The sequence below is a fragment of the Bactrocera tryoni genome, chromosome 5 (assembly GCF_016617805.1).
Source record: "Bactrocera tryoni isolate S06 chromosome 5, CSIRO_BtryS06_freeze2, whole genome shotgun sequence".
Taxonomy (NCBI): domain Eukaryota; kingdom Metazoa; phylum Arthropoda; class Insecta; order Diptera; family Tephritidae; genus Bactrocera; species Bactrocera tryoni.
Genome location: NC_052503.1, coordinates 33,704,245 through 33,720,257, shown reverse-complemented (window position 1 = coordinate 33,720,257; position 16,013 = coordinate 33,704,245). Strand labels below are relative to the sequence as shown.

The window sequence follows — 16,013 nt, the reverse complement described above, 5'->3', positions numbered from 1 at the left end:
ATAATATATGTATATATTTCTGATTTGTTATTTCATTGAAACTTTTCGATAAGAATTTCGCATAATTTTTATTGCAAACACCAACACATTTGCATTTATATGCGTAAATATCAAATATTTTTTAGCCGCGAAATTATTTGTGGTTTTCTGTGAAATGGATTGATAAGAACAGTGTCGACAACTCCACCGCTTTCAAACAGTACTCAAGAACAGTTTGAAGCAAGCTTTCGGTGCGTGATGTTTACTCGAAATCTCGTTGAGAAATATTAAGACTGTAGTATATTAAAATATCTGCACTTTTAGCAAGTGTTTGCTACTTTTTCAAACACTTAATTTGTGCATTCATTAAAGATACAAAAATAAAAAAAACATAAAGAAATGTCAAAACATTTGGGAAAGCAATTAATCATGATCGCTTTGGCGATTCAGCTCAAACAACTCTGCGTAGCTGCCGACATACCGAATTGTGAATTTCGAGACACCGTTAGTCTAGTAAATATACGACCAAATGCAGATGGTTCATACACATATCAGGGCTTACGCATACCTCAAAACATGACAGCCACCTACAGTTATGAGGAACTCTCCGATGGCACATTGGTTACCGCAATACCCCACATCAGGGGCTGTGCCTGCAAGCTGAAGCAATGCATACAACTCTGTTGCTCACGAAACGAGCTGTTGGACGAAAAGACGCAAAAATGCGCACCCAGGAATGTGGTTGATTACCCTAGAATTAGCACTTACTCGTATATGCCAAACGATACAAAGAAAATACACAAAAACCCAAATGTCGACGTGTTTGAGGATTTTATAACGCAAAAGCGTATGCCTTGTGAGGAGTTTAAAATTCTCAATAGTGCACTGGAAGAAGATTTTAATATTCTCTTTGAGGTAATGTTAGTGCAAGCATTGAAACGAATAAATTGTGTAATATTTTGATATTTTAACAGAACGGCATTATTTTATACGCGATTAAAATGAAATATATAACACATCGTGATTTTTGTTTAACACCCTTTTGGTACAACGAAACATGGAGCTTGAATCCCGTCGAATGTTTTAAGAAAATCCCAACGACGACTTATTTGTATATGGCATGTACGTAACAAAATTATAAGACTACTTTTGGAAATTTGTTTTAAAATGTTTTATTGGTTTTTTCGTTCTCTAGTATTTACTATATCGGTGCCGTTCATCTTCGCCACAATTTGTGTGTATTTATATGTGCCTCAACTACGCTGCCTGCACAATAGCTGTCTCGTCTGTTTCCTTGGCACTTTCGCGCTCGGCAGTCTAATTTTGTCGTCGGTTTTGTGGATCAGATACAATTGGGTGGTCTGTCAAGCAATGGGTGCGTACGAAATGTCCATAAAATACCCATGTATAGTTCAGTTTTTCTTTTATCTATACATATAAATCTTCCCTCTGTAGGTGTCTTGTGCTATTTCTTCATGATATCTGCTTTCTTTTGGCTGAATATTACTTGTTTCGACTTATGGTCGAATATACGTCGCATCAGATATGAGCTGCAGTCGAGCAGTCCGCGTTTACGGTTCGCTTACTATTCGATTTATGTGTGGTCAGCGGCAGTGATTTTTACAGTTACCGCTTTAACTATTGAATATACGAATGTAAGCGACGCTTGGAAGCCAGGTTTTGGCAATGGTCAATGTTTCATAAAATGTAAGTAGCTTTGCATGATTGGTGCCGTCATTGCAATAATATGAAGAACTGTTTTATACCCTGAGGCAATTGTATTCTCCAAAAAAATTATTTAGATCGGATCACAATAGCTGCCATAAGAAGTGAACGATCGGATTTAACTTCTAGGAAACTCTGTCTATATGTATTTCGGTGCAACGGAAGTTAACCTTATTTCTTATTTTCGTATTTTTTTACAGCAAGAGATTGGTCAGCACTGCTATATTTTCAAGGACCAAGCGGTTTGCTGAATTTATTTAATGTTTTCTTCTACACAATGAGTGTCATAAATTTGTATCAAATCAAAGAAGACTCGTATGAGATCAAGAAAGAGACGAGTCAGCAATACAAGTAAGTGGTTTTTACAGTTATCCCCAGTAGTTATACATATTATTAGGATTAATATAACTTTTTCAAACCAACGTGAAAATTTAAAGTAAAAATGAGAAAATTTTTATTTAAGGTATAAGAGTTTATCGATATAAAATATTGAGAAATAAATAAGCAGTGAAAGCTGATGGCTTAACCGCTAGTGCTATATATATAAATTGTAATTGTAATTAAATTACCTTTTCAATTTAAAAAGAAAAATAAGCAGTGATTGAAATTATTTATTCTAGAAGTTTTCATGTCGGTTAGTTTTGATTTTAATTGCTTAATTGAAATAACTTGTTTATTATTTTTCTATTATTACAAACAATCATGCATTCTAGGCAGTTAGAATTTTAAGGAATTTTTATTAAACTTCTTATCGATTATTTTTCGATTTCTCAACATTTTCTGTTTCAGTACCTTTTTTTCTAGATGTTTTGAAACCTTTCGCTTGCTTAGTGAATATTTATTTAATCTAATAAAAAAAATATCGATAAAAATCGATAAACATTTTTTTTAATAAAAAAAAGAACATATTGTGTAATTTAAGTCATAGTGTTTACTAGTATTATTAATAATAATACCTACCAGAAAATCAGAAAGATTTTTTATGTTCTAATCGATTTATAGTTATCGATATTTTCCAGTAACGAAAGTGTGAGAAATACATTTTGTCCAAAAAATTGAGTATATCTTTTATATGCTATAATTTTTTTTTTTAATTTTTATTTCACATCTTATCGATTACTTTCTGACTTTTTAACATTTTCTGTTTCTTCAAAACTTTTGCTAGATGTTTTAAAACCTTTCGCTTGCTTTACCAATATTTATTTAATCTAATAAAAAAATTATTGATAAAAATAAATAAACGATTTTTTAACGCTTACTGTTTCATTACAATTTTTGCAAGATGTTGCGATACCTTTTTATAGTTATTTTATTAAAAATCCTTTTACAGGCTTTCAACATTTCTGCGTTTATTCCTGGTAATGGGTGTTTCATGGATTCTAGAGTTCTTTACCTACTTATTTGCACAAAATAATTCGTTTATCATTGTAATATTCAATACGTTGAATGCCTCACAGGGCATAATATTATTTGTTGTACTTGTGCTGAAGCGGAGAGTATTGATTTTGCTCAAGAATCAGTAAGTACTTGTCAAGATGTGATTATTTGTGTTTATAAAATTATCAAAATTTTTAGGTGGAATAAAAGCACTTGAGGAGACCCTTAAAGCAAAAACCCGCTTCAATTATGTGCAAAACGCAGAAGCAGCTTTTTAATTTAGTTTTTAAATTAAACAAAGCAGACATAGTGGTTGACATTTTAATTTAAAAAAATACTGAAATATTTTTATAATTTTTTTAAGATTATTACCGAACTTTGGAAAATTATAGATTACGTCTCGGTTTTTAAGCAATACTTTGACTGACCAAGTTGATAAAGGCTCACAGAACTGCATTTAATTACTTATTCTCATAATAATTGTTATTAATTATACAAATATGTATGTACACTCGTGCTTGTGTCCACAATATTTAAGGCAGTTGTGGCTTTTCTCAGAACTTGATAAAATATTTTTAAGTATAAATGTAAATGGTAAACTATAATAAATAAACATTCATTGCTCTATGTGTTCTTAAATACTTTTCATTTACTGTACCGTTATGAGCAAAAAATTTTAAAATGCTTAAATTATTTTTCAAAATACATGTCCCCGCTAGCAAAATAATCTCCCATGGCGCAATACACATGCAGAGAGGCGGAACTAGAGTTGGCTTTTGGGAGGAGAACTATGTATATAGTTTTGTGTAGTACTTGATTTGAGAAATGTGTAACTGTAGACTATAATTTTATTTTTGATATATATGTACAAGGTGTGTTCCAAAGTAAACAGGACTTTTTGAATGTAGCGCCCCCATGGTGGCGCGATCTACTTGTTTATGTCGACTGGTGCGTTAGAATCTGCTATCTTAATCGATTGTCCAGTGAGAATTTTACTACACTTCCTCGATTGGAAGTGAAGCTATTGTGTTTTAAGTGTCAGTATGTTTGAAATATCGGTGCGAAAATGAGCTTGGAGCAAAGACCGAAAGGACCGAGTTACCGAAACGTTTCAATTGATGAAACAAGTTTATGGCGTTAATTGCCTATCCCGTAGAAGAGTTCACGAGTGGTTTCAACGTTTTCAAAGTGGTCGTTAGGGCACAAATAACGATCAAAATCCGAGATCACCAGAAATTCCATCGAAACTGTGCGTGAATTCATCAAAAATCAATCGAAATCATCATTGAAATTTATGAAATGAAATTTAACATCTCCAAAACACCGATTTATCGCATTATGACCGAACATTTTGGCGTATGGTGATATGATATTTGATATTTTTTTTTTAAGTCCTGTTTACTTTGGAACGCACCTTGTATTTCAAGATTTATTTTACAGCATAAAATCAATACGGTGTTTGAACATTACACTAAATCTTTTTATTACTTCTTCCGGTTTGACAGCAATGTCATGGCTTATGTTGAAGAGTGCTAAGTCGTTCAATCTTTTCTGGAGCATCGTTGTTCTGAAAGTCTTGATACGGCGCAAAGAAGAAAAGGATCCTTTAACGCCAGCATTTGTGGCTGGGAAAGTGCAAAGTACGTGAAGAAGAGTATGAATCGTCGGATATATTGTATATCCTTATCGCAAGTGCTGAGGGTTTCTAAAGTGGAAAGCAATTGCGTTCTCGTAGTCATTTGCATCTTCCATTGTTGTTGAAAAAGCGGTACTTCTGCTTTGAGCTTTGATTTTTGAAGTTCTTTTTTTCCTGACAAGATTTATTCTAAGTTTAGATTAAACTTTGGTAACAGCTGACTCAAATTGAAACTTTCAAGAACTTCATCGGAAAACTGCGTTTTATCTTGCATTACCGTGTTAATGAATGCAATGTATGCAGACAACCTGTAGAAGTCTTCAGAGCTTTGAGATGGGTGATTGTTTCGATGACTCTTACAATAGATGTTCTGAGCTTTTTCACTTTAACACCTACTTTTTCAGCCATTTGTGTAGCATTTGAAAACATTTCATTAAACTGATGATCAGCATGCATTCTTTGTGTGTTCAGTGTTGCAACCAATGTTGTTATGACGTTTGATGCTTTCGAAACGTCGATTGATTCGTTCTGCAGAATCACACTAAGTAGCTGCGTCAGTGATAGAACATCGCTGAGACAGAAAATTCCAACAATAAACTCGAAATTGCAGTTGACTGTGACTTGAAGAATGGCATTTCTATTAACTCTCACGCCAGCTCTTTACGTCGGTCTACAACAAAATTAGAAAGATGAGTAGAGTTTAGAACAATCATAGGATCCGCGCGATCCGCCTAAATCTAAAGATTTCTGAAGCTTTTATTTTATGATTATCACCTGAAAATGCATTTTTGACGGCAATTGTCTTTCCATCGTGAATCTCGAAGACAAATTGGGACCCTGGCTTTAAAACTCGTACTAAATTAACACTTTCAGAGGGCAAATTTGGTTATACCATAAGGTGAAAAAACTTGTTAATTGTAGTTAGCTACAAATTTTAACATTTCTTTCGACGGAAATAATTTAAAAAAAATATTGTACTGTTGTTTTGTGATTTTCTGAGTATATCGTACTGGCTAAGAGTATGACGACAGTTTAATGTTCAGAACCTAAGTCGTAAATCCTTCTCGTCATTCTCGTCATCGGTAAGAAATGGCATTCTCATAAAAATTTTGAAAAATGTACATATGTTTGGATCTTCTTGTTTCCATAAATTTCTCTAAAATATGCTAAGTACAGTACAAACTTTCGTAGCATAAAAGAAGGCATGTCCTCCGCTCGGTCGTTAAAAAATCTTGCAGAGGCTGATTTTATACCTTAAAGCTTAAAGAAGACCTATCCCATGATTTTCTCGAAACGCCTCCGCTTAAGTAAGTTTACCACGAATATATGTACATATGTAAACCACCATATTTTCCTATCACCTTGTATCATGTATATTCTATATCTACAAATCTTAACTGCTCACAGCAATTAGGCTTACACTATCTGCCACTGTTTATCGCAAGCTGACAAATTACTGTGTATACAAAATGTAAAATGAGATCGCCAAATTTAGACAAACTCTGACGACAAGCTCTCTAATTGAAGCTGCATGAACCCGAATGCAACACTGAAGCAAACCATATTTCGCTTAACTGTGCTTTTATTTTGCAAGTTGCTTGTGGTCCTTGTCCAAAAATTTAGTTCACTTAAATATTATACATATGTACATGCTATTTTAACTTTTCTATAAACGCCTAACACTTCACACTTGTGTACATTTATCTAAGGAGTGAACGGCTACAAAGTCAAACACTGTGATGTGTTAACTTACTCGCGTTACACACGTCTCTTTTGATGCTCCGGGCTGGTATCTGATGTTGCCTGACAATAGCTACAAGTACAAAGTTTTAGTTGCACATGCCACAAGCATACATACATACATAAATGGATTCTCATGCAACCGTCCGCAGCCAACATTGCAAGTAACAGCCACGATGTCCTCTGGGAGTGCGTTGTCTGCAAATTCGCCTCCTACATATTTATACAAGTAATATCCTTTGTGGCAATAAAGTTAGTATGTGGCTTTTGGCAAGTATTTGTTGTTACAATAAAAGGTGCTAAGTTTACATTGTTTTAGGGTTCAAAATTTGAAAGGGAAAAGTTTAGTCTCAACTGCTAAAATAACTATTTACATATACCATATAGTACAGCGTTGTTCTTACAAGTGCACCTATAAGCAAATGTTGGTATTTGAATGCCAAGAATATGTTGGATGTAAAAACTACTTTTATTTTACTATCTTCCAAAACATAAGGCGCTTAAATACTTGCATTCAACTACTGACGCCCCGCAGATGGCACTGGTAAATAGCGATACTATTTTGAACACTTTTGGACCCAGTTTGGTCATATCCATAATGAGAAAGGATATACTACCGAAAAAGTTCACAGATCACGCTGATGTCGAATTAATACTTAAAAATCCACACTTTACCGGGGATAATATTATGTGGACCGAAGTGGAAAAAAATATATATCTCGTCAGTTTCTAATTACCAATAATTTCAGTTAACCATGAAACGAAAAGGAAAGCGAGAAAAAGTAAGTTTATGGGTCCAAAAACATCCAAGTATGAGCAATTTCTTCAAAATATTACTGGATTCGGACTTAAGTTCACTCTAGGGGTTAATGGGTTGATTAAAAAGGACGCTACAAAAGTAGCCAACGACACCATATTTTCCCCCGCTGTTTTGACATTTATATTTACTAAAATTTGCCATTTTCTCATGGAAAGATATATGATCCAACAACGAGTCGAAATTATTAAAACTTACTACCAAAAATCAGAGACAGTGGCCTCAACTTTAAGCGCTATGTCCAATTTATCATCATCTTGTCAGATCAAAAATCATCCAGAGGCACAGTACAAAAGTTTTCCGCTAGTGAGACAAAGAAGTCTACGTAGTGTCGAAAATATTGCTGTCACTAGCGCATCTATTGAGGATGACCCAAATCAGTCTCTCACACGTCGTTCTCAAGCGTTGGGCATCTCTGTAACGTGGTTGTGGAGAATTTTACGAAAATATCTACATACTTGCGAGATCAAATTGAACCAAGCACTTAGGCCGCTTGACCACCAGAATTGTCGTGTGTTTGTGAATTGGGCTAAGCAACAACTTGAAAATGATCCGCATTTTCATCGAAAAAACATCGATGAGGCTCGTTCATGGCTGAATGGTTTCGTCAATAAGCAAAATATGCATTCATGAGTCACCATTGCATCCCGAAAAATTAAGGTTTATTTGAATTATCTAAATATATCTAAAAAAAAATAATTGGTATTAAAATCGACTAATTTTTCAAATCTCTTGTATATTAATAAATTGTCAACGCGTCTTTAGATCATTAGGTGAGATTGTGCCTCCAAGTGGGAGAACCCTTAGCACCATTTATGAACTTGGAGAACTTAACATTATTTCTGAGCTTCCATCTTCTAAGCTACTCAATTTCTTTACTTTGTGATTTTTATTTTAAAGAGAATGTGACGCCTAGATCTAGATTTTCCCATACCGAATATTAGGATTTCTCATGGTATTATCATTAATATATCGGCACTTATTTCATAGAACTTAGTGAATATGTTGCTCAAGCATCTCTGGACTGGAAGAGTATTTAATATTATTTTCCATCGAAACTTAGTCCGTGTTTACTTAGTTCGTAAATAATTTAGTGGCGTACGGTTATACTCTTTTAAACGACAATATTATGCTCGGAATAACATTGAAAGCAACACTGCTAAAGTTCTCACTCTCCCTTGGCGGGGCTACGTGTCACACAGCACGTGTAACAACCGATTTATTCCGAGAAAAGTGTGGAGATTCGATTATTTCAAGAAATTTTGATTAAACACCATTAGACTACTTTTTGAGGGGTTTTTGAAGTCATTTGTGTTTAGCAATAAGCCAGACACTCTTTAAGCCTTAGGTCAAGTTCAAAGATTGATATAACAAGAAAAAACGATTGCTTCGGTTGCACCGAAGCTATATACCCTTCACATATAAAAGTATTTTCCTTAAAATAACCCAATTTTGATCGCTCAGTTTATATGACAGCTACATATACATATGTATATATATATAATTGTCCGATATGGACGTTTCCGACAAATGATTGACCTCTTGCAAAGAAAAGACCATGTACAAAATTTCAGAACCATATCACGAAAATTGCGGGACTAGTTCGAGCATATACACACAGATGGATAGAGGAACAGATAGGCATGAGTAAATCAACTCTGCTCGTCACGCTGACCATTTTTATATACATTTTATTAGGCTCAACAAACCTTTCCTTCTGGGTATTAAAAACTTTTTGGCGAATTTAATATAACATGTTCAGGGTATACGGGGTCTACTGACGTCATATCGCATTGCTTGCACTCGAATACTCATGGATTAATTATTCCGCAATATGATAAGCGTGCTTTAAAAGTACCATGAATTGTGTTTATTTAATTGTTTAGTTCCAAAGAAACCGTCAAAGCAATACAGTCTCGTATATGTGGGGGTTTAAGCGGAGAAATAGTTCGCATGTTCAATTAAAGTTTAAAGAATTACACTTAAATTATCGCTTATGTGCTTGCGTCGCGTTTAAGTATTCGGAATGTGCGCTGTTATGGTGATAATAAATTACTTGGAATACAAATACGAAGTAAAATTCTGACTTGCACACTCAAACTCTTTTTACAAAGTTATACAAATATGTCTAAATCTCACGCAAGACGTCTATTTTTGCTCGCCTCAATGCGTTTGCTTTACTCCGTTCAATTTGTGCTTGCCGACATACGAAATTGTGATTTCAAAGATACCGTTAATCTGGTAAATATTCGACCAAATAAGCATGGCGCCTATGATTATGGTGGAATAAGCATACCCAAAACTTTAACTGCCAACTACGATTATGAAGAACTCGCCGATGGCACGCGCTTTACTAGCTCAGCACATACCAGGGGCTGTGCGTGTAAACTGAAGCAGTGCATACAACTTTGTTGTATGCCAAACCAACTGCTAGACAAGCAGACGATGAAGTGTGTCACACCCAACGATCTTAGCTTGGAATATTTACCCGAACTTGAAATATTTAGTGAAGATCTGGACTCTACTTTAGTCAACGTAAGTGAAGCTTTTATTTCACAGCAGCGATTACCGTGTGATAACTTTGCTATACTGAGTCCATGGGAGTTTGAAGACGACGCATACATTTTATTTGAGGTAATTCTTTTATGACTTTACAAAAAAAATAGATTATTATTTTTTTAATATCGGTGCTTTGCAGAATGCCTCAATATTACATATGATTAATGAGGAGCTTATACCCTATCGAGACTACTGTCTAACACCTTACTGGTACAACAATACAGTGAATTTGAATCCTATTATCTGTTATGCGAAAACAGCGACGACAACTTATGTCAATATGTTGTGTGAGTATAAAAATGTATATATGTATGTATATATTTCTTTAATTAGTTGCTAACCATTCGACAAATATTAGTTAGTGGGGAATCGAACACATAACTGGTATACATTAAATATATTTTGCCGAATATCTTAAAGAAAATGTAAGAACCAAACACCTAGGGCGTTAAAATTTTTTCTCGACTACCATATTGTAGTGTACTCAACATAATATGTACATTAATCAGAATATATTGGGTAGTCGAAAAAGTCTTTTCGTATTTGTCAACAGATGTCGTTGTAGTCGTATTTCTCCAGAGCTACCAATGATATTGTGTCATACCATATAGCGTTGGAAAGGTGAGATTTTAAGCTTCATTTAACAAAAAAAATTAAACTCGAGGAAGTTGAAAATAAGTTACAGTTGTTCAAAACTGAGCAAAAATAATGAAGAAATTCGCCAAATTTTGAAATTTTTGTTTAGAAAAGGGGAAAATGCAAGCCACCAATGAAATTTGTGAAGCTTACGCAGACGATGCCGTATCAGTTTGTGTAGCACAACAATGGTTCTCCGCTTCCGTTCTGGAAATTTTGATGTGAAAGATGCACCTCGCTATGGTCAACCTGTCGTTGAAAAAGTCGGTCCAATTATTGAAAAGATTGACCAGGACCGTCACAAAAGCAGCCATGACATCGCTAAGGAACTTAACATTCATCATTAAATGGTTTTGAACCATTTAAAAAAGGCTGGCTACAAAACGAAGCTCGATGTTTGGGTTCCACATGAATTTTCTGTGAAAAATTTAATGAACCGAATTAACATTCTTTCCTGAAACGAAATGAAATCGAGCCGTTTCTGAGCGAACGGTAACAGCAGACGCAAAGTGAATCAAAAAAGATAATAATGTGCGAAAAAGACAATGGTCCAAGCGTGGCAAAGCTCAACAAATGATTGCAAAGCCTGGATTGACGCCTCGAAAGGTTATGCTGAGTGTTTGGTGGGATTGGAAAGGAATCACCCACTTTGAGCTGCTCCAGCATGATCGAATGATTGATTCACATTTTACTGTCAACAACTGATGAGATTGGAACAAGCAATCGAAGAAAACCGGCCAGAACTCATCAACAGAAAGGGTTTCGTCTTCCATCAGGACAACGCTAGACCACACATATCTTTGATGAATCGGCAAAAACTGGGAGAGCTTGGCTGGAAAGTCTTGACGCATCCACCATATAGCCCTGACCCTGCACCATCGGACTACTATTTGTTTCGGTCAGTGCAGAACACCCTTAATGGAGTGAAGTTGGCTTCAAGAGAAGCCTGTGAAAATGAATGAAATGAAAATTAATTGTCACAGTTTTTCGCCAAGAAACCAGACAAGTTTTACACTGATGAAATAATGTCTCTAGCGAAAAAATTACAAAAAATGGTCCTACAAAATGGTACATATTTGGTTCATTAAAGCTCATTATAAATATAAAAAAAATTTAGGTTTGATTAGAAATACGAAAAGGCTTTTTCGACTATCCTATATATGTATATGTATGAGCATGGAAAACGTTCTGTAAAATATTTTCGTCCTCCTTTTTCAGTCTTGTCAATATCAGTGCCATTCCTCTTGGCGACAATCTGGGTATACTTGTATGTGCCGCAGCTACGTTGCCTACACAACAGCTGTCTCATCTATTTTCTGGCTACCTTCGCCATCGGCACCGCTCTACTAAGTTCAACAGCATGGATCACTTACGGTATGGAGGCCTGTCGTATAATAGGTGGGTTCAAAAATGTTGATTTATCATTGTTATTTTCTTCATTATATTTTAATTTTCTACCACTTTAAGGTTCAGTATGCTATTTCTTCATGATATCTGCTTTCTTTTGGTTGAATATTACCTGCTTCGATTTATGGCTGAGTATACGTGGCATCAGATATGAGCTGCAGTCGAGCAATCCGCAATTACGTTTCTTTTATTATTCGATTTATGTGTGGTCAGCGGCTGTGATCTTTACCGTTATCGCTGTAACTATTGAGCATTTTAATATAAATGATGCCTGGAAGCCGGGAATCGGTATTGGACAATGTTTTATAAAATGTGTGTTTGAAGAGTTAAAGTATTTTTTTATAAGAAGTAGAATATAAATATTTTTATTTAATTATTTTAGCGGCGTCGGCAATGCTGTATTTTCATGGACCAAGCGGTTTGCTGATATTATTTAATATTATCTTTTTCTTCTTGAGTGTAAACGATCTTTATCAAATCAAAGATGCCAACTACCAAATCCAAAGTGATAATAGCCAGCAATACAAGTAAGATTATAAATGAACTTTAAATTAATTTTTTTGTGAATGAAATTTTACACAAATATTCTTGATTTTCGAAAATTCTCGAAACTAGGGAGCAATGAAAGATTTCTAAGATACACTGAAGACTTTGCGTATGGCATAATTAGTTTGCCTCGAAGTTTGTAACAACCAAAAAAAAAACGTCGGTGACCCTAGAAAGTATATTTATAAATGATTAGCGTGACGAGCTGAGCCGATTTAGCTATGTCTGTCTGTATATATGCCAACTAGTTTCTTAGTTTTTGACATATTGATTCGACATTTTGCACACGCTCTTCTTTCACCAAGAAGATGCTACAGTTTCGGAGTCCCCAGTATTGGAAAACTATAGCTATACACTTCGGCCGAGCAAACGTAAGACCTTGTATGGAAGACAAGGTTTCCTCACGAAATTTAGCCACAATATTCAAAGAAATTGTTCAAATCCTATCACTATAGCGTATAGCTGCAAACAAACTGACCCATTAAAATCAAGATGCAGATCCTTTTATATCCTTTAATGCTATAAAATTGCATCTGTGAAGAGTATTATAGCTTCGGTGCGGCCGAAGATAAGGTTTATTGTTGTTTTTATTAGCGAAAAGTGTTCCAGCTCCTGTGAAACGGAAATTAAAACTTGTTCATATTTTTGGGGTACCCAGATATATGGTGTATAGCTGATAACAGAAGGATTAGTATTACTTTTCCCAGAATTTTTTTTTCTTTCAGCTTGTCTAAGCAGATATACTTGTAGTAAAAGCGAGTGCTTTCCCGTTACATAGTGCAGTCTTACTATTGGGTAGTTGTGGCAATTCTCTTCTCTATGCATTTTGGAATGGTTTAAAAAACCCCAAGAAATTATTTAGTATTATTTTCGCCGTTTTGACGAGACCTTTGTTTTTCTTTCAGGTTCGCCACATTTTTACGTTTATTCATCATTATGGGTATTTCATGGATTATGGAAGTGATATCGTACATCACGCCGACATATAATTCGATTATTTTCACAATTTTCAATATAATCAACTCGTCACAAGGCATAATAATATTCGGAGTACTCGTGTTGAAGCCGCGGGTGCTAATGTTGCTAAAGAGTCGGTATGTATTCTAAAATTCCAAAATATTTCAGAGTGTTTTTCAAATATTTTAAAATTTCTGCTAATAGGTGGAAGGCATAATTGTCTTGGCGGCCATATACTATTTATATAGTTTTACAAAGCCACGCAACCGAGTTGATTCGTTTGTACGATAAGAAGTCGTACTTTTTAAATATTTTGATGACGATGGGAGAGCCAGAGAGAGTATAAGTCATTATACGGCAACATACATATGGATATGTACATATACATATATAATCTTCATAAACGTTTATAAATACATTTGTAGGTACGATATAAGCAATGAATTGTAAAGCTGATCTCATATATTTTCAATTGCTTACTATAATTACAAACAACTACAACAACTTTAAGAATTTTAAGATATGTATGTATGTATTTTTGTATATTCTTGAAACATTTTGCTACAGAGTACAATCGTGGCCACGCAAACCTTACCACTGTACGCTCTTAAATTTTTTTTCGAACTTTTTCTTTCGTTCGGGATGTTCTTCAATTTTTTTTAAATGAATATGTAAATGAAACTAAATTAAAAAAATAAAATATATAATTTTTACATCGCATGTCAGTCTCTTATATTTCGAGCTCATTTTGCAAAGCTTACTAACTTTCAAATGATTTTGTGTAGCTGATTGTGTTTTGTTTTTAATTTTTAATATTTTTTATAAATAACATGTCATTAACTTATTTCTAAATAAAAAATTTCTATACCTCAAGAAGTACCGCTATAAAGTGTAGTCAAATTGCACAACACTTGAAAATTTTGAGTGGTAAGGTTTGCGTGGCCACGAGGATACGGTAGATAGAGGGTTATGTGCATATAAATGCCCACGATGACGAGATGAATTGAAATCCGGTTGACTGTCTGTCCGTCCGTGGAAGCTGTAACTTGAATAAAAATTAGTAGACATGTTCCCTAGCCCCATAAAAAACTTGGTATTATTGATGGGCATAATCGGACGACTGCCGCGCCCAAAAAACGCTATTAATTTAAAACCTATACATAAAATGACATAACAAAGCAAACTACGATAAAGAACCGTAATTTGAAACAACTACTAATATACTAAAGAGGCGCATTTGTGATTTGAACTATTTAAAAAGTGGGCCTGACCACTTTTTCCTGATAACACCATGTCCGAATGTCAAAAATGGGGTGGATCGGGTTAATACTTTCCTTAGCTCCCATATACCTGCTTTAAAGATTTTCGAAAATTCGTCTGATATTACAGCCCACATATCGGCCAATATGTTAGTTATATTAATTAAATTGAGTGAATGCATTTTTCCCCAAAAGCTCCGTCAAGATCGGGAAGGACCTCTCCGAACAGTTCAATACTAAACGAGGTACCAGACAAGGTGACTCCCTATTGTGCGACTTCTTTATTCCTCTGCTAGAGAAAATAATTCGAGTTGCCGAATCGAGAAGGCACAATCTTTTATAAGAGTGTTAAGCTGCTGGCACACGCCAATGATGTTGATATGACGTTTCCAGGGTTACTAAAAATTTATATTATTTTTTAATCTTGATAACCGAGTTAAACTATACAACTCCTACATACTCTTTATGAATTTGAGGGCTTCGGCAAACCATAGAAAAAAATTCAGAAACGAAAGAGGTTTTTGCTCGAATAAAAATGTACGTAAACTATTGCCAATCACTTCAATGATCCTCTTCGGCATCAAAAACAGAAGCAAACCACCGGTGACACCACTTGCCAGCGCTACCACTTTAAAATTTGAGGTTATGTTTAATATGTTGCCAACATGGTCCACTGAATGTTAAATATTTACATTTCTGAATGAAATTTGTTTATACTTGCGCACTTTTGCATTTAGTAGCCTTTGCTGTTTGTGCCATGTTGCATGTTGTTGTAACCATTGAAGCGCTCAACATCAACCACATCAGACTGTTGCACCTCCAGCTAACAAGGCGAAGCTGTGCGTAGGTCCACCAGCCTTCGTGTTGCAGTGGGTGTAGGCCTTAAATGCGGCTTGTAACTGGATATTGCCATCGGCAAACAAAACCAGCATTAATGTTGTTGCCACCACCAACAAGGTTGTATGTTATGTGTTGTTCTGCTGGTTTTTGTTGTACTGTACTGTTTTTTTTTAGTTGTTGCGGCCGAAAGAGTAGTGAGTGTTCATTTTATTTGCATTACATTTGTGCAATTTCGGTTATGTAGCTGGTTAGTTAGTTCATTTGTTGTTGCCGTTGTACTTATACTACACAACTCCTCATTGTTGTTACTTGTACTTTGTTATGTTGCATTTGTTTGTTGATTGGTGTGCTGCTGGTTGATTCTTTTGAGCAAGTCAGTTTGGTGTTTCGCCTTTGGCAGAACATGCGGTCTTTTGTTGTTGCAAATTTTCCTAGTTTTTGTTGGTTTTATTTTCAGTTGCAGATCTCGTATTTGTTTTCTACGATTTCATTCAGGATTTGCAACAATGTGGATAGAAAGATATGTAAATGGTGA

At 34.9% G+C, this 16,013-nt stretch overlaps 1 protein-coding gene across 1 annotated transcript; it reads left to right on the top strand.

The window, feature by feature from the left end:
- Positions 1-378: 378 nt before the first annotated feature.
- Positions 379-13,898, top strand: LOC120777120. Its single transcript, XM_040108264.1, has 13 exons — positions 379-894; positions 954-1,101; positions 1,175-1,354; positions 1,435-1,686; positions 1,905-2,055; positions 3,035-3,223; positions 9,263-9,908; positions 9,973-10,120; positions 11,688-11,867; positions 11,937-12,188; positions 12,259-12,403; positions 13,328-13,516; positions 13,584-13,898. Exons 1-13 carry the CDS (start codon positions 379-381, stop codon positions 13,594-13,596), a joined length of 3,009 nt encoding a protein of 1,002 aa, XP_039964198.1. The 3' UTR covers positions 13,597-13,898.
- The last annotated feature ends 2,115 nt before the right edge of the window (positions 13,899-16,013 follow it).